Source organism: Convolutriloba macropyga, chromosome 8, assembly GCF_964194025.1.
Source record: "Convolutriloba macropyga chromosome 8, txConMacr16.3, whole genome shotgun sequence".
Classification (NCBI taxonomy): Eukaryota; Metazoa; Xenacoelomorpha; order Acoela; family Convolutidae; genus Convolutriloba; species Convolutriloba macropyga.
The window spans coordinates 12,341,469-12,363,201 of NC_134475.1; the positions used below are offsets into that span (position 1 = coordinate 12,341,469).

At 36.6% G+C, this 21,733-nt stretch overlaps 1 protein-coding gene across 1 annotated transcript in view; it reads right to left on the bottom strand.

The window, feature by feature from the left end:
- The window catches only part of LOC142344474 (calmegin-like), a 149,643-nt gene that overhangs the window by 17,781 nt on the left and 110,129 nt on the right, over positions 1 to 21,733 (bottom strand). Inside the window, exons 4-7 of the mRNA XM_075396133.1 lie at positions 14,130 to 14,336; positions 8,887 to 9,243; positions 8,563 to 8,673; positions 3,120 to 3,274 (exon numbers count right to left, since the gene is read on the bottom strand). Coding sequence (XP_075252248.1) covers positions 3,120 to 3,274; positions 8,563 to 8,673; positions 8,887 to 9,243; positions 14,130 to 14,336 — 830 coding nt within the window. The remainder of the gene's footprint in view (positions 1 to 3,119; positions 3,275 to 8,562; positions 8,674 to 8,886; positions 9,244 to 14,129; positions 14,337 to 21,733) is intronic.

A 21,733-nucleotide genomic window follows, 5' to 3' on the forward strand; every position in this document is an offset into this window, starting at 1 on the left:
TAAACAGTTTCACTGGCTCAAAGATCAATACACTAAAAAAATGACGCAATTTCAAAAATTGCAAATATTTTTTAAAAAAAGGCTTAAATTCGTGATATCAAAATGCTGAAAAACATTCCATTACATCTAGAAACTATGAAGCAGCCTAATATCAAACCCTATAGGAGGTTCCTTGGCTCTTGAGACTGGAGCAAAAATTGCCAAGTATAATAAAAAAAATGATTAAATTCGTAAGGTTAAATTCATGAAAACCATTCATTACCAATTGAAATTATGCATAAACCTATTATCAAACTCTAGAGGAAGTTCCTTGGCTCTTGAGACAGGAGAAACAAAAATTTTCTGAAAACTTGAAAAAATTGGAAGTATTATAAAAAAATGCTAAAATTTTCAATGCTAAAAAGTTGAAAACCATTTCAAGGCCAATGAAAAAACTTTCAGTAACCTATTGTCAAATCCTTAAGGAGGTTTTGCTGACCCCTGAGGTTTGAAAAAATCTGAATGACAATTTTCAAATGCGTTTTGTCAAAAAATGCTAAAATTCGTGATGTTACAACCCATTACCTCTAGATACAATACAGTAACCAATTATTAAAACCTAGAGGAAGATCATTGGCTCCTGAGAATGGAGAAACCTCGAAAATGACAAATTCTCAAGAATCTTGCAAGTTTTGTAAAAATTGCAAAAAAATTGTGATATAAGGAAGTTGAAAACTATTCCATGGCAAAAAAATTGCAGTAATTTATTATCAAATCATTAACGAGCTTTTTTGGACCCTTGGTCTGTAAAAACTTGAATAAATACAAATTGAAAATATTAGTAAGTATTGTCAAAAACAGCTATAATTCGTGATGTTTAAATGACGAAAACCAATCGATTACCAATAGAAACTGTGGAGTGATATATTAGAGGCGTTTCCACATCACATAAGGCTGGAAGCACGAAAAATGACAAAATTCTTAAAAGCTTGAAAAAAAATGCGAAATTTTTAAATTTTGATTAGCATGTTTTTGTTTGGATTACCAAAACAAATAGCTCTTAGAATGGTCATAAAAAGTACTTAGGTCTTGCAAGAGACCTCTATCAACTTTATCTGGCCTCAATTTTAGACTGGTCCAACAAAAAATTTTAAAAATGACGAAAAAACACATTGCAACATTTGGGGCTCAAAAACTCTTAAAAACAACTTTGTAACCTTGTAACTACGGCCTTACCGGTACCTTCATAACATTAAACTTTTGAAGGACTACTAAACGCGGCGAAGGGACTCTAAAGAAATCCAATGCTTGCTGGGCGCTACCTGTTTATCCTGTTTTCAAGGTCGAAAATTCAAATGGGTCAGACGAAAAATCGGTCAAGCGAAAAATTGCATTGGGAGCAATTAAAAAGCACACTGTTTAGTTCATTTATGGTTTACATAAGGCACTTGATTCTAAAGAAAACAAGAACCGGCTAACATTGAATGAATTGCGAGGTTGCGGCTAGATGAGAGGGGCTTTCAAATGGACAAGTGGAGGAGGGTGAACAATGAAGTGTAGAAGGGGGAGGTAGGGCTGAAAGCGAGAGGGGGTGACTGAGTGGGTCATACTTTTAAGTTCAGACACCGCCCTTCACAACAAAAATTTCTCCTGAAAACAGTTTTGATGAATGGCAATTTTAGAGTAGAGTAAAGCGCTACCTATATATCCCGTTTTGGTGGGCGAAAAGTCAAATGGGTCCAGCAAAAAACCAAATAAAAAAGACCACAGGACTAATATAACTGTTACAAACTCCGTTTGAGAGCAATTAATAAACATACACACAGCAGATTGCCGGAAAATAGCCGCAGTTGATTCTCATAACCAAGAGTGGGATTGAATGAAGAGAAAAACTAATAAAACATAGCTGGCAGATTGCCAGAAAATAGCCGCAATAGCTTTATAGATCTGCAGACGAAAAAAAGACAGACCAAAAAATTGAAGGCGGATATGTTACATTATGATTGAAAATCTGCATAAGTTTTTGCTGCCTCTATTAGCTGCTCTCAAATAACCTTCATTTAGAGTGACACACACCCAATAGATCTTATCCCTTTGAATTAAAGTAAATAAAAGTCAATTTCAAAGCGAGGAAGTCATTTTTGTGAGTTAGGTAAGTCAAATAAGACCAAAAATTTAATCACGCGAATGAACAAAAAACTCGCTCCAATAAGAGCGGAAAATGACGTCACGCACGCATTTCAGTTGAAACTGCAAGAACGATTGAACAAAAAGCAGATTTGAAGTGGTTGTGACGTCATATGGTCGTAACAAAAATCGCGACGACGAAAAAAAAACATAGCAGGACAAGTCCAGGCGTTTAATTCAAAGAATTTTTATTGACTAAACAGAAAACTAGACCTAGAACGGACTATGAATGGATTGGGGAAAACATTTAGAAAAAATCCAATCCAAAAAATCAAAACAGTAAAAATCAAAGTGAAATTGCCGGTTGTGAACAAAAAACCACTAGCGAGAAAGCGAATTTTTGTTCAAACACCGTTTTCTCACTCTACTTTAAATTTAGAGCGAAAAAATTTCACGCCGCAAAACCATTCGCTTTTTCGCTCCATTCCTGTTCCGGCGTGACCAAAATCACTACTCCAGTTTGACTTCAAAAATCATGAAAATGTGTGAACAAATCTTAAAAAAAAAGACAGCGCCCCAATACAATTCAAATTCTTTGAGCTGTAAAAAAAACCAAGAGAAGGCCCATAATAGCCCCAGCTATCGCTGTGCGGCTATTAAAAAATGAATTTTGTTCACAAACAATTTTAAAGTGCGAACTATTTTGTTGTCATTTTGGAGCTGAGCATACTCCTGTTTCGTAGAGAGACGACACAGGGGCTAGTAACATAGGCTTTAGAGTTGGTAACTAAGCACAAAGTTCGAGTAAGGGGTAAAATTGGGCTTCATAGGTTTTCCGTTTCTATTTCTGATTCGGTTTTTCTATTTCTGATTCGAGCGCTATGATAGCCGGCTCAGAAGCTGAGGCGGCTATTAACAACGACCACCGAGTTGTAGATTATATTTAACCTCACTAAGATAAGGTATTGTTCACACCTGAAGCGTTTGCTTCCCCTCAGGTAGACCTATGTTACCTATTAGCGGTGGCTCCCACTCCCCATCCAGATCGACGTCCCAGTCATCTGGCTTCTCCGCGTGTGGATCCGGTATGTATGAAGGCTCATCATCCAGCCACTCAACTGGCTTTGATGCCTCTGGATCAACTATCTTTTCCGGCTCACTTTCGTCCCTTAGAAAAGAAACAAATTTATTTAAACACTGCCGGCATATGGCGAAATTGATGCAAACCTTGCATGCCATATATAAGATTACATTATTTTCTGGTTTTTTAAGTGTCAAAAAGTTGGCGTGCGGTTTCAGTTAGATTCCTAAACCATATTTAATGCAGCTTTTGGACTGAAAGATATTGAGCTTAATACTAATGTCAGCTAGCAATCGCTCTAATAAACTTTGATAACCTGATCATTATCGGTTTATGAAGTTTATTTTGATTTTGCTCTTTTGACATTGACCGTATTCACTAGATAGCGCAATTCAATGAGTAAAAAAATTTAAAATCCATTCAAAATGAAAAACGTGATCAAAAGGTAACGCAATTTTAGAAAACACAGGGAAAGCCCTGAAATACAATCCACAGGATGGAATGACAAATTTAGAGCTTCTGGGCCTGACCATCAGATCAACTGAACAATGCCAGCCAAAAAGAAAAACAATTTCAAAAGTTGAGAACCCAATAAAATCAAACAAAATAAAAAAACCAATGCTATAACTCCTGAAGCTGTTAACCTTAAGGCCAACATTGTATCCAATAAATCAAAGCCTTAACCCACAAACAATACTTTTCTGGGTTCATTGGCCTCAACAGATAATGTTGAGAAACATCACAAATGCCTACAAATTTGAAAACCGCAATATTTAAAGTATCCAAATTTCGCAAAATTAAAATGTACAAAGCCGTTTTATTGTCCCTGGAATCTGTTTAGTAACCTAACTTCACGACCAGAAAATGTTTCATTGGCTAGTGAAGATCGATACTCAGAAAATTACAAAAAAATTTAAAACAATTGCAAATTGTAACGAAATGTTGCTGAAATTCGTGATAATATCTTCAAAGCCACTTTCATTGTCACCATAGACTATCGAATAACCCCAATTCAAGCCGAAAAAAAGTTTACCGGCCCAAGAAGATCGATAAAATTGGAACCGAATTTCCCAGAAATTTTGAAAATTAAAAAACTTCCAAAAGTTTGTGATATTACAAATTTGAACATCATTCCATTACCCCTATCAACTCTGCAGTAACACACTATTAAACCCTGGAGGAGATTCCCTAGCCACCGTGGATAGATATACTAAAAAAACTACATTTTCAATTGAAAAACGTGAAAAAATTTCAGTTGTATAAAAAATTGCTAACTTCGTAATATTAAAATCTTGGAAACCATTCCATTTCCCAAGAAACTATGCAGCATCATACTAGCAGACCCTGGTGGAGCTTCCTTGGCCAATGGGGATAGGAAAACTCAAAATACGACAATAATTCGTAATAACAAAATCTTTATATTTATTTACAAAATTTTTATATTGACACTAGAAATTATGCATTAACCTATTTTCTAACTCCAGAAGTTCCCTGACCCCTGAGACTGCAAAAACATAAAACAAATAACAAAAATCGTCAAAAGACTTGAAAAAATAGTATCATTTTGCGTTTATCTTTGCAGTACAAACACATAGCTCATAAAATGGTCAGCACAAAAAGTAATTATATCTTGTATCAACTTCGACGAACGTCAATTCAAAACTGATCAAATAAACTCGAAAAATGACAAAATGTAAAGAAAATTGCGCCATATTGGGTTTGAAAACTCCTAAAAATGACCTTTTAACCATGAATTAAGGTTTTCTCAGCAGCTGGACAACTTGAAGGACTAATAAAGCCGGCTTTGGGCATCAAATGAAACTTAATCGCCACTGGGCCTTACCTGTTTATCCTGTTTTGAAAGATAAAAGTCAAGAAAAGTGTTTAAGACATCTTGCAAAAAAAGAACACCAATACAATCGAATTTTTGAAATGTAAAAAGGAGAGCGCCTAAATAATAGTCGTTGAAAGGTTGACGACGGCTATTAAAAACTGAAATTTCCCCGAATAAATTAAAAGTGCTTTCTTACTTTCATACACGCAACCTTTTGTTATACAGGAGTTCTTGAAAGGGATGAGTAAACACATTACACATGACCTTAATGTTTGAGTTTAAAGTCATTTAAATAGGGAGCGAAGTAATTTAAAAACATAGCTGGCAGATTGCCAGAAAATAGCCGCAACATATTGGTAGATCTGCAGTCTCAAAAAACAGTAAAAGAGGCAGACCAAAAAAATTGGTCTTTTCATTGAAGGCTGATATGTTTTATTTTGATTAAAAATCTGTATAAGTTTTTGCTGCCTCAATCAGCTGCTCTCAAATAACCTTCATTTAGAGTGATTACCAATAGAAACTTGGCCGTGATCTATAAAAGTGGTTTCCTCTACACCTAAGGCTGGAAACGCAAAAAATGACAAAATTCTTCAAAAAGCTTTTAAGAAAACTGTGAAAACTACTAGAAAATTGGATTAGCGTGTTTTTGTTTGAATTAACAAAATATATAGCTCTTAGAATGGTCACAAAAAGTACTTGGGTGTTGCAAAAGACCTTTATCAACTTTATCCGGCCTCAATTTTAGACTGGTCCAACAAAAAATTTTAAAAATGACGAAAAAAAACACATATTGCAACATTTTGGGCTCAAAAGCTCCTAAAAATGACCTTTTAACAATAAACTACGGCCATACCGGTAGCTTCATCAATTTAAGCTTTTGAGGGACTACTAAACGCGGCGAAGGTCCGCTAAAACTTAATGCTCGCTGGGCGCTACCTGTTTATCTCGTTTTTAAGGTTAAAAATTCAAATGGGTCAGACGAAAAATCGGTCAAGCGAAAAATTGCATTGAGAGCAATTAAAAAGCACACTGTTTAGTTCATTTATGGTTTACATAAGGCACTTGATTCTAAAGAATACATGAACCGACTAACATCGGATGAATTGCGAGGTTGCGGCTAGATGAGAGAGGCTTTCAAACCGACAAGTGGAGGAGGGTGACCAATGGAGTGTTGTGGGGGGGGCTTATGGCGGGAGGTGGGTGACTGAGGGGGTCATACTTTTAAATTTAGGCACCACCCTTCACAACACGAAAATTTCTCTTCTTTGAGAAACAGTTTTGGTTAATCTCATTTTTAGAGTATAGTAAGGCTTAGGGCTCTAAGAGGACTTAATGCCCTCCTAGAGCTACCTGTTATTCCAGTTTGGTGGGCGAAAAGTCAAATGGGTCCAGCGAAAAATCAAATAAAAAAGACAACAGGACTAATATAATTGTTACAAACTCCGTTTGAGAGCAATTAATAAACATACACAGCAGATTGCCGCAAAATAGCCGCAGTTGATTCTCATAACCAAGATTGGGATTGAATGAAGAGAAAAACCAATAAAACATAGCTGGCAGATTGCCAGAAAATAGCCGCAATGGCTTTGTAGGTCTGCAGTCTGAAAAAAAGACACCATAAAAATTTGTCTTTTCATTGAAGGCTGATATGTTATTTTGATTAAAAATCTGTATGTGTTTGCTGCCTCTATTAGCCGCTCTCAAATAACCTTCATTTAGAGTGACACGCACCCATTGGACCTCATCTCTTTGAACTAAAATAAATAAAAGTCAATTTCAAAGAAGTCATTTTTGTGAGTAAGGTATGTCAAGTGTGACCAAAAACTTAATCACGCAAATGAACAAAAAAAAATCGCTCCACTGAGAGCGAAAAAAGATAAACCGACAAACGTCGGGAGAAATTATCTTGAACGACAGGCGAAGCAATTTAATTCAGGGTCTGTAGCCTAAATCAATTTTTCTTTCTGCGTGCAAAAATACTTGCCCCCAACGGGATTCGAATCTTTGACCTCGCGATCCATAGCCAACAGCACTAATCATTGCGCTATGATTCACTTCTTTTCCCAGACTGCAACCAATTATATATTAGCAACACGCTTCATTTCGGAGACAGCAATAGAGCTCACTCAAAAATGATGAACGAAAGAGTAAAAAAGTCACTTGAGAAGAATGTTCTAGAAAAGCGCAAAATTGTCAAGCGAAAAATTTGCATAAAAAAGACACACGTTTACAATAATTGCTATGAACTTCGTTCAAGAGCAATTAATGACGTCACACACGCACTTCAGTTAAAATTGCAGGAACGAATGAACAAAAAGCAGATTTGAAGTGGTTGTGACGTCATATGGTCGTAACAAAAATCGCGACGAAATAAAAAAAACCAAGAGAAGACAAATAAGAGCCCCGGCTATCGCTGTGCGGCTATTAATAACTGATTACCCAATTCACTTGAAAAAACATAACCGACTAAATGTCGGAAAATTGCTCTCGAACAACAAGTGGGAGCTCTAATCAATTGCAGCCTGCTTCAGTCGGGGGGTGGGGGAGGAGGGAGGCTAAATAGGACTAAGAAGTTCAAAATTGGGCTTCAAAACATAAACCGACAAATGTCGGAAGAATTGCTCTTGAACGACAGGCGAGGCAATTTAATTCAGGGGCTGTAGCCTAGATCAAATTATGGGTGCAAAAAAAAATTTCCTCCGCCGGGATTCGAACCACTGCCCTCCCGATCCACAGCCACAACTACTAACCACTGCGCTACAGAGCACATACCTCACTTATTCTGCAACCGAATTTATATTAGCTTTACTTCAGAGCAATAGAGATCACTCAAAAATGAAGAACGAAAGCGTGAAAAAGTCACTTGAGAAGTCAAAGAATGTTCTAGAAGAAAAGCGCAAAACTGTCAAGCGAAAAATTTGCATTAAAAAAAAGACACACACGTTTACTATAATTGCTATGAACTGCGTTCAAGAGCAATTAATAACCACATTAGAGGTTAACATATACCACTATTAAGATTTAAAGTAGAAATGGCACCAGTTTCGGCGCACTTTTAATTTGACTTTTTGTATTAAATTGCCGCCAATTGAAATCAGCTGCTTGAAATTGTGATTGAGAGATAATTTTAGATCACGTGAAACGCAAAAAGTCAAGGGCGTAGAATTCACTCGAAAAGTCAAAATTGTCAAGCGAAAATTTTGCATAAAGACACACGTTTACAATAATTGCTACGAACTTCGTTCAAGAGCAATTAATCAATGATTATTGCAACAAATGATGCAGTTAAAGTGCGATAAGAAAAGACGAGAAATTGATGTTTTAGAATGACGGAATAAAAATAATCCAGGGAATCCAAAAAAAAAACGATTTTTATGTAACATGTTGCTAAAATGTTAACACGAAATAAATTTACTGCGACAAAAACAGGTTGTTAAAAATAAGTTAGGTTCAAACTCAGTTTTCGTTTCGTTTTTTTGCGGAGCAAGTAGTCGTTTTCTATTCACAACTGACAAACCCTTCGGAACTTAAATAAACTGACCAGTCTTCTGGCTTCTTGGCCTCTGGATCTGGTATCTTGGCTCTGTCATCCCAGTCCTCTGGCTTCTTATCACTTGGATCATCCACCTCCGTTGGTGGAATTACAGAAGGCCTGAAGAGGCTATCAGATAATTGAATTACATATTAACGAAACGTTGCGTAAAGCTTTACCAATATACGCTATCAATTTATCATGATGTTATATTTTTCAAATACTTATCACGGGAAGTCTTGTTAAGGACATGCAAACTAATGGAACCAATTTGCTTCTGGAACAACATTCGGATTCATTTGCGAAACCCGATTAAACGAATCTCTGACTCACTTGAAATCGTTCAAGAGACTCCCACTCTTGATGACCTTCTGGTCAACTGACAACTCAAATCTGCTGTCAGCTTCAATTTGGAGTGTGAGAAGATGCGAGTACTTGTCTGAGAAGATATGTTTGAACGAATCAGTTCCGTCAATTGTCATGTGTTTCTCTTCAATCTGCTTCGTTTTTGGACTCTCGTATCGGAAAATGAAGTGCAGTTTCAAGTCGTTGCCACACTTATCTGGACCGAACATGATGGTGTAGGGCGTCTTGTCGTGGAACTCTTTCAGATCCAGAGAGTCAACCTCTGATAGAAGTTTGATGTACGCGCCACCACATTCCATTCCCTCTTGAAAACGCACATCATACCTGTAAATATGAATTTTTGATCAGAAAAAAGCCAAAATTCAATAACTCGAGAGCTCAAGATTGATAGCTCCATAAAACGTTTCGTAGCCACAATTAGAGCTAAATTTATGTGCACCATAACCGCAAAATAGTATCTAAGAGGTCCGAGTTGGGTGAGGTCAAGTAAATGAGCAAGGTAAAGGTCAACTCGCAGAACTGTGTTGGGTCGTGTTCCACAGTTTAAAATGTATCTATATGGACATCAGCAACATGACGATATCGTCATTTGAATAGCATCCAGTTGATTTTAGGACACGGAAATGAGCAAATTAAAGAATCACTCGAGTGTTTGCCCTAAAGAGTAAAAAAAATCTATCTTCTAATCAAAATAACCAAAGCGCAAATGATTGAAACCCACACAGTCAGGAAAAAGAAATTAGCTGGTTAAAACTCAATAAAGTGACTTTTAGCGTGCTTCATAGTTAGTTTAATGAGATTATATGGATATCAGGAAGATAACGACCATATCAGCATCTGATTAGCATCCAGTTGATATTAGGGCACAGAAATGAGCAAACTAAAAATTCACTCGAGTGTTTGCCCTACTGTGTGATAAATGCAAGCATTTAATCAAAATCAGCAATAAGCAATTATTAAAATCCAAAAAGTCAGGAGAAAGAAATAAGTTTGTTATAAGATCACTCAAGAGTCTTTTGGCCTGTTTGATAGTTAGTTTAATGAGATTATATGGATATTAGTAAGATAAAAATTATATCAGCATCTGATTATCATCCAGTTGATATAAGGGCACCGAAATGAGGAAACTAAAAATTCACTCGAGTGTTTGCCCTAAAGTGTGATAAGTGCAAGCATTTAATCAAAATCAGCAAAAAGCAATTATTAAAATCCAAAAAGTCAGGAGAAAGAAATAAGTTTCTAATAAGATCACTCAAGAGTCTTTTGGCCTGTTTGATAGTTAGTTTAATGAGATTATATGGATATTAGTAAGATAAGGACCATATCAGCATCTGATTAGCATCCAGTTGATATTAGGGCACAGAAATGAGCAAACTAAAAATTCACTCGAGTGTTTGCCCTACTGTGTGATTAATGCAAGCATTTAATCAAAATCAGCAAAAAGCAATTATTAAAATCCAAAAAGTCAGGAGAAAGAAATAAGTTTGTTATAAGATCACTCAAGAGTCTTTTGGCCTGTTTGATAGTTAGTTTAATGGGAATAAATGGATATTAGTAAGATAAAGATTATATCAGCATCTGATTATCATCCAGTTGATATAAGGGCACAGAAATGAGGAAACAAAATTCACTCGAGTGCTTGTCCTACTTTCTAAAAAATGCAAGCATTGAATCAAAATCAGCAAACAGCAATTGACTAACAACCAAAGAAGTCAGGAAAATGGTATAAGTGAGTTATAAGCTCAGTCAAGTTAACTTGGCGTGTTTCATAGTTAAATTAACGTTATTATTTAAATATCAGATGATGATGAAGATGAAGATGATATCAGCATGCTATTAGCATCCAGTTGATAATAGGGCACAACGATGAGCGATATGAAAAGTCATTCTACTTTTCGCCCAAATGTTTAACAAATTCAAGCATTTAATGAAAATTGGCAAACAGAAATCAATTAAAAAGTAAAAAAAACTCCAGAAAATGAAATAAGCTAGTTATTAACACAGCTAAGAGTGTCTTTTGGCGTGGCTCATAGTTAACTACAAGGGATTAAAAGGATATCAAGAAGATAATTATAACATCAGCAACTAATTAGCATCCAGCTCATATTGGTGCAGAGAAATGAGTGAATTAAAATGTCACTCGTGTTCTCCCTACAGTGTAAAAATTTCAATGCGTTTGAATTTGAACAAAACCATCAACTAATTAAAATCCAGAAATTCAGGAAAATGAAGTTAGCTAGTTATAACCTAAATTTATAGTTAAAAATTATCTCTTGGCGTGGCTTATAGTTAACTCAATGGGATCTTATGGGTACGAGCAAGATAATGCTGAAAATATCTGAATAACGAAAAGTTGAAAGTATGACACAAAAAGGCGCAAAACAAATATTCACTAGAGCAATGGCCATGCAGTCTAATAATTTTAAGGAATCTTTTGACACCAGCAGAGGGTCAGATTAACATCCAAAAATACAGGACTGAGATATCAGCTAGTTATTAATTCACAAGCTTCTTTGCATTGCTTCTTAGTTAATTGAAAACAATTCTTAGGAAATCAACAAGATATTGATCTGTTTTTTCATAGCATCTCGTCGATTATTTGACGCAGAAGGGAGCAAAAATGTTTACTCGAATTTGTAATCGATTCAAGGCATTTAATTGACATCTGCAAACAGAATCTGATTGATATACAAAGAAAACCTTCAAGAAAGATATATAAAAAATCTATTAGCACTTAATGTTGTTTTACACAGCTTCATAGCCTTATATGGATACCAGCAACATAATAATGATGGCAGAAATGGTATAGCATCCACTTCAAATTAGGACAAAAAAAATCAGCCAAATAAAATTAACTCTTGTGATTGCCTACACTGTAACGAAATCAAATCATTTAATCGAAAAGAGCAAACAGCAAATTATTAAAACTTAAAAAGTAGGGAAATGAAAGAAGTCTGCTATACACTATAAAGCATACCTATAGGGTCTTTTTGTGCATCATAGTTAGTTTAACAGGATTTTGTGATATCAACGAGATAATGATGATATCAATATCTAAATAAGATCTAGTTGACGTTAGGAAACAAATCAGCAAACTAAACAGTCACTCCAGTGTTTGCCTTTCTGTGTAATTGCTTCAAGGCGTATAATTGACATATGCAAACAGTTTCTGATTGCTATCCAAAGAAAACCTTCAAGAAAACGATATCTAAGATAGAACTCTGAGCATTTACTATTGGTTTTTGCAGCTTTATACCGTTAGTTCGATATCATCAAGAATAATGATATCAGAAACGGAATAGCACCCAGTTCAATTTAGGACAAAAAATCAGCAAATGGTATTACCTCTAGTGTTTACCATACTGTGTAATTTTCCAAGGATTTATTCGACAACTGCAAACAACATCCAAATATGCAAAAACTCAGGAGTATGAAATGAGCTAGCTATAAACTCACTTGAAAGGCGTGAACACTTATTTCAGTTTAGTACGGTAATATGAACATCAGCAGAAAAAATAAAAGAAAATAAAATTAGTACTTGAAAACGGCACCACGCAAAGCATTCAGTGAACATCGGCACAGCAACTTATCAAAATCCAAATAAACCCTTCAGCAGAAAATGAGCTAGATTAAAAGTCCACTAGTATGTTCTCTCTGATTTTGATAGCTTTATATTATTATAAATGCATATCAGGCATACAAGGATTTTATTAGTATCTGAATAGCAATCAGTTGGTTTCACGAGACAGAGATGAACAAATGAAAAACTCAGTCGACTCTGATTGCCCTACAAAGCAATAAAATTGAAGCATTGAGTAACAAAATTGAAACAATTAAGCAAAATCGAAGCATTTAAAAGAAGAAAATCAAGATGAACTAGGCTAGCCATAAACAATTAGCCATATCTAAAATTCTTCTTGTGCGTCATAGTTAGTTTGATATGATTTTATGGATATCAACAAGATAATGATATCAGTATTTATAATCAGCATTTATCAGTATTTATAATCAGCATTTAGTTGATTTTAGGACACGAAACACAGCAAATTAAATATTCAATCGAGTGTTTGGCTCACTGTGTAATCGTTTACGAGGATTTATTCGACAAGGATACAGCATAAGATAAATATCTAAATAAATTCAGGACAATGAAATGAGATAGTTATAAAGTCACAAAAGTGGGTCAGCTCGTGTTCCCAATTAATAAGGTTGAGTGGACATCAACAAGATAAAAATCACATCAGTACCCCTGAAGAGCATTCCGTCAAATTCAGGGAACAAAAATGACAAAACTGAAAGTTCACTTTTAATGTTCAAACCATTCAATCGATCTCAGCGTACAGCAACTTATCACTACACAAAGAAAAATTTCAGGAAAGCGAAATGATTATAAAACCCAATTAGTACCCAACATTACAGAGTTAAATGCACATCAGCAGTATCTGAAGAGCATCTAGTTGAATAAGGGCAATAAAATGAGCATTAAAAAGTCTTTGCCCTACTGCGAAAATCTAGTTTTCGATAAAACAAAAATCAGCAAACAGCAATTGATTTTAATCCAAGAAAAGGCAGGAAAACGAAATCAGCTAGTAACGGATTCGCTAAAGTCGTTAATCGACTTTTGAGTTAATCGACTTTTGGGTTAGAAACTCAAATAAGGCGTTGTCCTTTTTTCAAAGTTCATTAGGTTTATATGGACTTCAGCAAGATATTGACGATTCCAGTATCTGAATAGCATCCAGTTGATTTAAGGGCATTGAAATGAGCAAACTGAAAATTCACTCGAGTGTTTGCCCTAGGATTTAAAGTCACAGTGGGTAAATTTAGGAAATCGGGAGACAACTACTGACATCAGCAGAAAACTACTATGACGGTATCTGAATAAAATTCGATCAATTTTTGGGAACAAAAATGATACAGTTTAAGGTTAGTTAAGTTTTTCCATTATCTAATAGCGCTGTACGGACATCAGCAAGATAACTGCAAACACAGAATCTGAATAACGTCCATATAATTTTAGGACAAGGAAATGAGGCAGTTGAAAACTAACTCGAGTGTTTGTCCTTCGAAGAACATGAAAGAGGCGTCACTTTGTCGGATGACAGGAACGAATAAGAACACCAGACCAATTAGTTCAACATCACCAATAGCAAAGAGAATGAAGCTAATTTTCATAGTTTTAATTAAAGCTACATCTAAAAATTACTTACTGAACAATGAGCGGCGATTTGCTCGTGAACCTAAAAGGTCGGTCTAGAAAGGCAGAAACAGCGTGATGTTTGGCTTTGGATTTGAGCACCAGCCCCAAGTCGCCATTTAGGGCGTTCTCAGCTGCCGCCTCAATTCCCCACTCGCCATCATACTTGGCAATATCCTCATCAATGTCTCCCTCTTTCTTGGTCTCGCTTTTCACCCATCTGTACAACATTCGAACATATTGACAAAACCTTCTCAGCTATTATATAAATATAATCAGCAATATTGGCATGTATGATAACTCTCTTTTTAGTTTGCTTCTACCTTTTCTATCTTTTTAGAGGCGGCTGTGTAGGTGCTAGTGCCAAGTGCTATATTGTATGAAGACGAGTTATCGTTGCAATATCCTTTCTAATAAAGGCTTTTAATTGCAAGTTTTTGCTAAGTGCTATTCGGAGCGCGGGTTCGGTAAAAACGCTCTTTTTCTGCTACAAGTTTTCAATTCAAGTAATTTAGTAAGCAACTGAACTGTACTGAGCAGAATCGTCTGTATGAATTTCAAGATAATAAATGCGTGCTGTATGAATTTACAAAAGTCTTTTTCAACCAATCAAAATTTAGCATCGTCATATTACGGCTCTTCAGAAAAAGCGGAGGCGATGGGTTTCGAACCTTTAATCTTATGATTATAAACAGGGTTGCCTAGTGTGCTGTGCCAAGTGGGTCTTGATTAGTGGTATTGTCAAAGTCAAGGGATTTACTGGGTTAATTAAGTATAAATGGAAAGCAACACCAATAGTGGTTTGTTCTAAGTTTTTATTGAGTATTCCAGATCAAAATGCTGAAAGTTTACTTTCTGTTTGTTCTTTTGTGGCCTTTTGTTTTCTCATCTAATGTATGCGAAGAAATTGAGCTGGGGAACGCGACTGCTGTATGTTGTGAAAAGAATACTACATTCCGCGTTGGCCAAGTGGATGTGAGCTTCGTGCCATATCGGAGCCATATTTGTCCAGTTGGTGATGGTGGGATTGAAGATTTGTGTCCTCGATTCTTGCCAAATTTTTCAATGATGTTCGTGTTGGTCGTGGCAGGCGTAGTAAGCATGCATTAGAAAAATAAAGGCGTGCAGTTTTGTACAAAAATAGATTAAAAATGTCTGATTACGTAGTGGTGAGGCTCGATTTTAGATTTAGGGCCTCCTGACCGCCCACAACTCTCCTTAAGTGAGGCATAAGTCTGCTTCGTCTTGGTATGAGGGCTGTTTTTCTCAGGACGTCCAGGTTCGTGGGCTCGCCCTGCCAAACGTATGTAATTTGCACGTAAGTGCGGTAAATGGGCGTCCCTGGTATGCCCATTTATATTAGCAGGGCGAGCCTCCCGTCGAAGGAGAAGAGTTGTGGGGGTCAGGCTGATAGTTCATTTGTTGTGTTTTCTTCGCTGCCGTTTTCTTCGCTGTTAAAAATAAAAGTGGAACTGAATAGATAAAGTGATGAATAGTTTCTTTTTTTTTCTTAGTAAGGTTAGAGTGGGAGGCCGTTCGTTAGATTTTGTATCAGTGAGACAGTTGTTTGATAATCTCTTCGGGTTTATTTGCATTTTTCCCAGGAAGATTAATGTAGTAGTGATCTGTCAAGTGTGGCAGTTCCATTTGCTCCACGTTGTGAAGGGAGTTAAGTAATGAAGTAAATCCCTCGGCATGGCAGTAAATGACAGTCACTAATGGAGTTTTCGGAAGTAATTCCCTCGGTATGGCAGTAATTGACAGTCACTAATGGAAGTTTTGGAAGAAAGTAAATTGAGAACAGTGTGATTGACTGCTCTAGTGATAAAGTTATTCAGAATACGTTTACTGCGAAGAGGTCAAACCTTAATAGCGGCGTTATTCATCGACTGTTGGATCTTTTATCGAAGCTTTGCAAAAACGATTGTAATAACGAAGAGACGGGATATTCTATTTTATCAAAGTATGGACACAAAGGTTCGTTAATTACTTATAACAATTTAGGATTTCATAGGTTAGCATTAATATTTTTTTTATAATTTTAAACAGAATTATCGTGTTTAGAACAACACGAGGCAGACAAGATTTGCTAATCGAAATGAACGAGTTCAAACATCAGTACTACGATCGGAAAAAATTAAGTCTCGGATGGAAAGAAGTGGAAACAGTCGATGGGCGGGGTATAAATAGTTGGAACTCCTTAAAGAATAAGTTAACTATAGAAGGTAGAGGGGGACTGGTTGGAGAGAATGGTTGGCCAAAGGTACCATTGGCAATAAATAATGAAGAAAATGTGGGATTACAAGAAAGTTTAGTGGAAGGGTTCCGGGGCTGTAGAGATCAGGGCGGTGTGTATAATTATGTTAGTAAATTAAAGTTGGAGAGTGGCGATAGCAGGTTGTATCAAGAAGTTGGGTCGTATGCTGGTTTGTGTAATTCAATAGGTTGGACGTTTTGTGTGGATGGTTTGATGAGTTGTTTTTTGCCTGATGGTTTTACTGGTGTAAGGAGAGATGCCATGGTACAATGGAATGAGTGGTGGACGGCGGTACATTTTGAGATTGGGGGTAATGATAGTGTTTCGAAAACGCCGTGTGGTGAGAAATTGTTTCTGATTTGTGGAAGTTATCAGACATCAAGGGATTTTAATAATGTTATGGTTACTCCGCAATATTTTATGGATTTAATTAAGAGGGGTCCTTCTGCAAGTGGTTTGGGAAAGGATGTTTGGTTTTTCATTCCGACGAAAGATAATGTGTTGTGCCAGCCTTTGTTGTGTGCGCATGCTGTTTTAACTTTTACAAAAGGTTTGTCGTTAGTGACGGGCTGGGAGGCGCGTGATCAATCGAATCAAGTTGTTGTCGATCGGACTTTGGGATCGTTTGCTTATGGTGTGCGTAAAGGTGTGGTAAAGAATTGTAATATCAAATAAAAATAAAAAGGCAGTGTTAGACTGGGCGAAAGAAAGAGAAGTATCAACTGGTGCTGCTAGTGATGTGACTGAGCATGTGCAAAGTTTCGCTAATAGTGGTCTAATTTTAAAAACAAATAAAAAACGAGGTAATCGAAGAAAATGAGGTGGGAAACGGGAAACGAAAACGCAATCGAACGATAACGAGAATATTGTGTATTCGTTTCTTCCTCCAAAGGATCCTTCAATGGAATAAGTGAGTTGTTCGACTTTAATTTACATTTTTTTTTTAGGGTTGGAAATATACTGCCAGGTTTTTTTTTACTTTTTTTTGAGATTTTACTATTTCAAGCCCGTGCCCTTTCAACGTATTTTGAAAGGATTATTTTTTGTTGATACTGAGCAATCGGTAAGGGTCCTGTCTGTGTTAGTTTGGTGTTGTTTTGGAAAAAAAATGATGTTTCGTGAGTTTTTTGGGTCGTTATTTTGCACAGTCGTATGCAGTGTAAGCAATTAATATTTTGACTTTCAATCGCGTGCCCTTCAAAGTGATAACAAGGTGGGATGTTAATTTTTGTTGATAATGGTTGGGAATAGATTGGTTAATAGTAGTTTGCTATGTTAGGGGTGCTTGCTCATTGTGCTCACGAGTTATGACTCACGAGTAATTTTTTTTGGTCAGAAGTAAAAAAATAAAATTGGTAAGAAATTAAAAATAAGAAGAGGAGGCGTTACATTTGAAAAATTTGCGCTTTTTATAAAATAAGTATTACATTAAATTAATTGCGACTCATGAGAGAAAAGATTTAAAAAAAATATTTCGAATAAAAAAACTAAAGAAATTTATGCAAGTCTAAGTGAATACACGGATGCCAACAGGGTCAAACTCAATGGGGTCGTCATTGTCCATTTGAAAAAAATCCCAGAATTGGTGGGTGAGTTGGGAACCTTGGGATGAAGTAATGAAGTGGTAAACGTAGGAGTGGTATTCCCAGGTTGTAGAAAAAACATTTTTTCGTGAGAAGGCCTGTATGGGAGCGTGCCCAGATCACGATGGTTCCATTTTGTAATATGACATATTCATTGAAAAAACATTCCCTGTATTGGATTTCTACTTTCACGCAAACGTTGATGTTGTTGTGTAATTTTGGGGCGATGTCTTCTGGGCCGACGTAATTTCGCATTTGGTCCCAAATGCTTGTCATGATTTTTAAGAAAATTCAGAATTGTTGGTGCTAGGTTTTGAGATTTGGAAATATCAGGGAAAGAAAAAGTAAATATGGTTTTAAGAAAAATTACAGGTCAAATTCGCCTTCTAAAAATTCTTCTTAGGTGTTTTGTAAGAAATTCAAAAAGGTAAGAAAATTTGGATGATCTGGTTCCAAAGTGATTTTTTTGTCTTGATTATTATCCAAGAAGTTAATCCAGAAGCATAAGGTGTTGCAGGGGAATATGAAGTATTCAGAAAAGACTGCAAGTTTGATATCAAAATCAGTGAGAAAGTAAGAAAAAAGTGGAAATTGGGTTGGAATTGGAGTGATGTAAGGAATGGTGTCTTCTGATTGGTCAATTGTGGTGAAAGTTGGGGTTGGTGGATAAGACATAAGATAAGATTTTTAATGGAAAATAAATGCAAATATTTGAGGAAATTTACATGGCGTCATCTGAGAATGGAATGGGTGATGGGGGAGAAATTGGAATAAAATTTAATTCAGTTGAATTGTGGTCTGCTGTAGGGTCAGGGCTTTCGGGACTTTCAGAAATGGTTGGTTGCGATGGTTCTACTGCAACTGGTTCTCCTTCTGAGAAATTCACACTAATATAATTATTTCCGGATTGTATGCATTGTAGAATTGTTTGCCATACGGCTGATGTCTCATTCACTGTAAGGGGGATAAAAGAAAATGAATAAATATTGTTTACAATATTGTCCTGTTGCATGTTAATACTAGTTATTGCTTCACGATCTGTAAAAAAGGCAATGCTGTATTCAGTAATTTAAGCTGGCTGGCCATTGAATGTAGTGTTAATGCGCGGCTCAACTTAAATTCTGAAGTGATATACTGGATTCATTATAAAATGTTTGAAATAATGCAAAAGGTAAAATTTTAATTGTAGGAAAATTGTTTAAGTTGTTTGAAATATTTTCCAAGTTTCTATCCGCGAAGAAATTGTAATAGGTTGAGAGAATGAACAGTTAGCAATGAAGAGTGTTGCTGGTAGTTAGCAGGCAGAAAGTTGTTTGAATGATTGATAGTGTTGCGGGGGAAGTGGGGGAAATTTGACATTTTGATTAATTGGGATTGTGGGGAATTATCCCTGGTTGGGTTGATTAGTGTTCCATTATAGGCTGTCATTGTGATTGATGGACAGTTCGCCTTCCGGGTTAATGGATTTCCTTCTTTTTCTCGCTTTGACAGATAATTGCTAAGTTTCCTTTGGGAGTTGCATCTTATTACTCTGTTGTTTAGTGCGTCAATATAGATTCTTTTTAAAAATAAATTCGTCGCTGGATAAAAAGGTAGGGAGCAAATCCCCACCTTTAACAATGGAGGCTTAAGGGGAATTGCTCTGTAATTTTTCCTTGTTGGTTTTTCTCAAAGAATAATTGCAAGTAATGAAAATTTCGGTTTAATACTCGAGTAAAATCAAAATTTTGAATTTGGTTTTCGCAAATATAATGGTGGGTACTTTCCAGATGGAGGATAGGTCTCTCTGGTTTATTTAGGGCTATTATAAATGTTGATAATTAATATATTTTTTTAAATTTTTATTTTTAAGTTTTGTTTTCCTTGCTCACTGCTAACACAAAATTTCTAATTTGCGGCAGAGTAGAAGTGAATGTAATTGATAACTTTTAACAAGTGACTTAGTTCAGTGGTTAGTATCTCTGGCCGTTGAGCTGGGGTTCCGGGTTCGAATCCCGGCGGGTTCCCGGTGCTTCCATAATGTGGGAAAATCTGGGAAAGGGCAAAGGGGTGTAAGGGTAAGCTAGGGTAAGGGTAAGGGGGTAGAGAAGAGGGGAAGGGTAAAAACAAATTTAACTTTTTTTTTCCTTTTTTTTATTTATAAGCTGTTTTTACGGACCACGCGGCCGTCCCACTTAGCGCAGTTGGTAGCGCGCTGCACTCTCATGCTGAAGTTGAGGGTTCGAGTCCCGGTCAGGTTTTTTTCTTTTTTTTAAACGTTTCCTGTATTGATTGTTCTGAGAGGGTACGCTCCGTAATGGGATATCGGTGGGTGTTCCGGTATGTGTATAGATGGGCTGACTCGGTGCGGCAGGCCTGCTGACATGATCAATTTGATAGTTGGTTCTTCGTTACGTTTTAGTCTCCTGATGTAGTCTCTTAGGAATGTGTAAGGAGTGCGAGGTTTATTTATGTTTTCGTTTTGGTTTTCGAACTCAGTTTTAATTTCGAGTGGTAGTACTAGTGAGCATTTGTGCAGGGGATGTTCTGGATGTTCTTGTAGGTATTCATAGTCATTTAATGCGACAACTTGTACTGGTTTTGTTTTTATTCGCCGTCCTTCGTGTGTTATTCGGAAAGGGAAACGTCGGTGAAGTTTTGCCCATTTGTGTAAAAGATGCGAGTAAGTTAGATGTAGTAATACGCTAATCAAGAAGGAAAAAAATCCGAAAAGAAGAGACATTTTCCATGGCATGTACTGTTCGAATCGGTGTTCGAGTTCGGGCTTGAATGCTCTTATTCTTTCTAAAATTGGTTCGGCCATTTGTTCTATTGATTTGCTGTTTGTTCGTCGTGTTTCCATTTGTTTAAACTCTGGTTGAATTTGCTGAAGAATTTGAATTTGTGCCTCAGATCTTGATGAGAAGTTTGGCAGTTCATCCAATGGGGGCAGTAGTTTGAAGAGTGTACTTATTGGATCTGGTAATTGAAAATGAGGTCTGAGCGAAGATGAACATTTGGTCCTCTAAGCTGTTTTCCACATCCCAGTGTAATGATACACACTCTGCACCCAGGATGCTCAATTCTTGCCATTGGATTGCTACCATTACCAGCGCTTTCGATGAGTATAATCGTCTTTGGACGATGTTATTAACCAACGACCGAAGCCGAGATTGCGTGCTTTTTCAGTCAACGGCAATTCTACTACATCCAGTTGACAGTGTTGCAATGCAAGTAGCTCGTCATCGTGGTAAAGTAAAGTAGCCATACAGGACTGATAACTCTGTTCTGTTGGAATGGCTTTGGTGCATATTGCGTATTTTTGGGATCCGATACAATTTGCGAGCTCGTCTTCATCGATAAACGCTAGTTCTTCTCCGTCGTCTGAGACGGCCATGTATTTGGCTTCAAGTCGCCAAACTAAAGCTTTACCCGTATCCCCGTCCGGCATTGGGATCGGAATGGCATGCAATACGTTCATAACTGTACTTTTTGAAGCCATTGGAATTGCAAGTGTAAGTATAAGACCTGCGTCAATTGCCTCGACTTGTGTGACTAATTTCGTTTCATAGTACGAGAGAATCTCTTGGATTGGTACGGCTAGAGATAATCGATCCTGTTGTCCATTTTGTTGCAAATGAACAATCGTAAGAAATTCATGCAACTGCTCCCTTGGGACTAATGACATTGGTAATAGTTGATTCATGAGAGGCGTCAAGGCATTCAGTATGTTGATTCGAAACGTATAAAGGGCCGATCGGTATGTTTTGATGTTAGCAAGTATTGCTTGAAAAATAT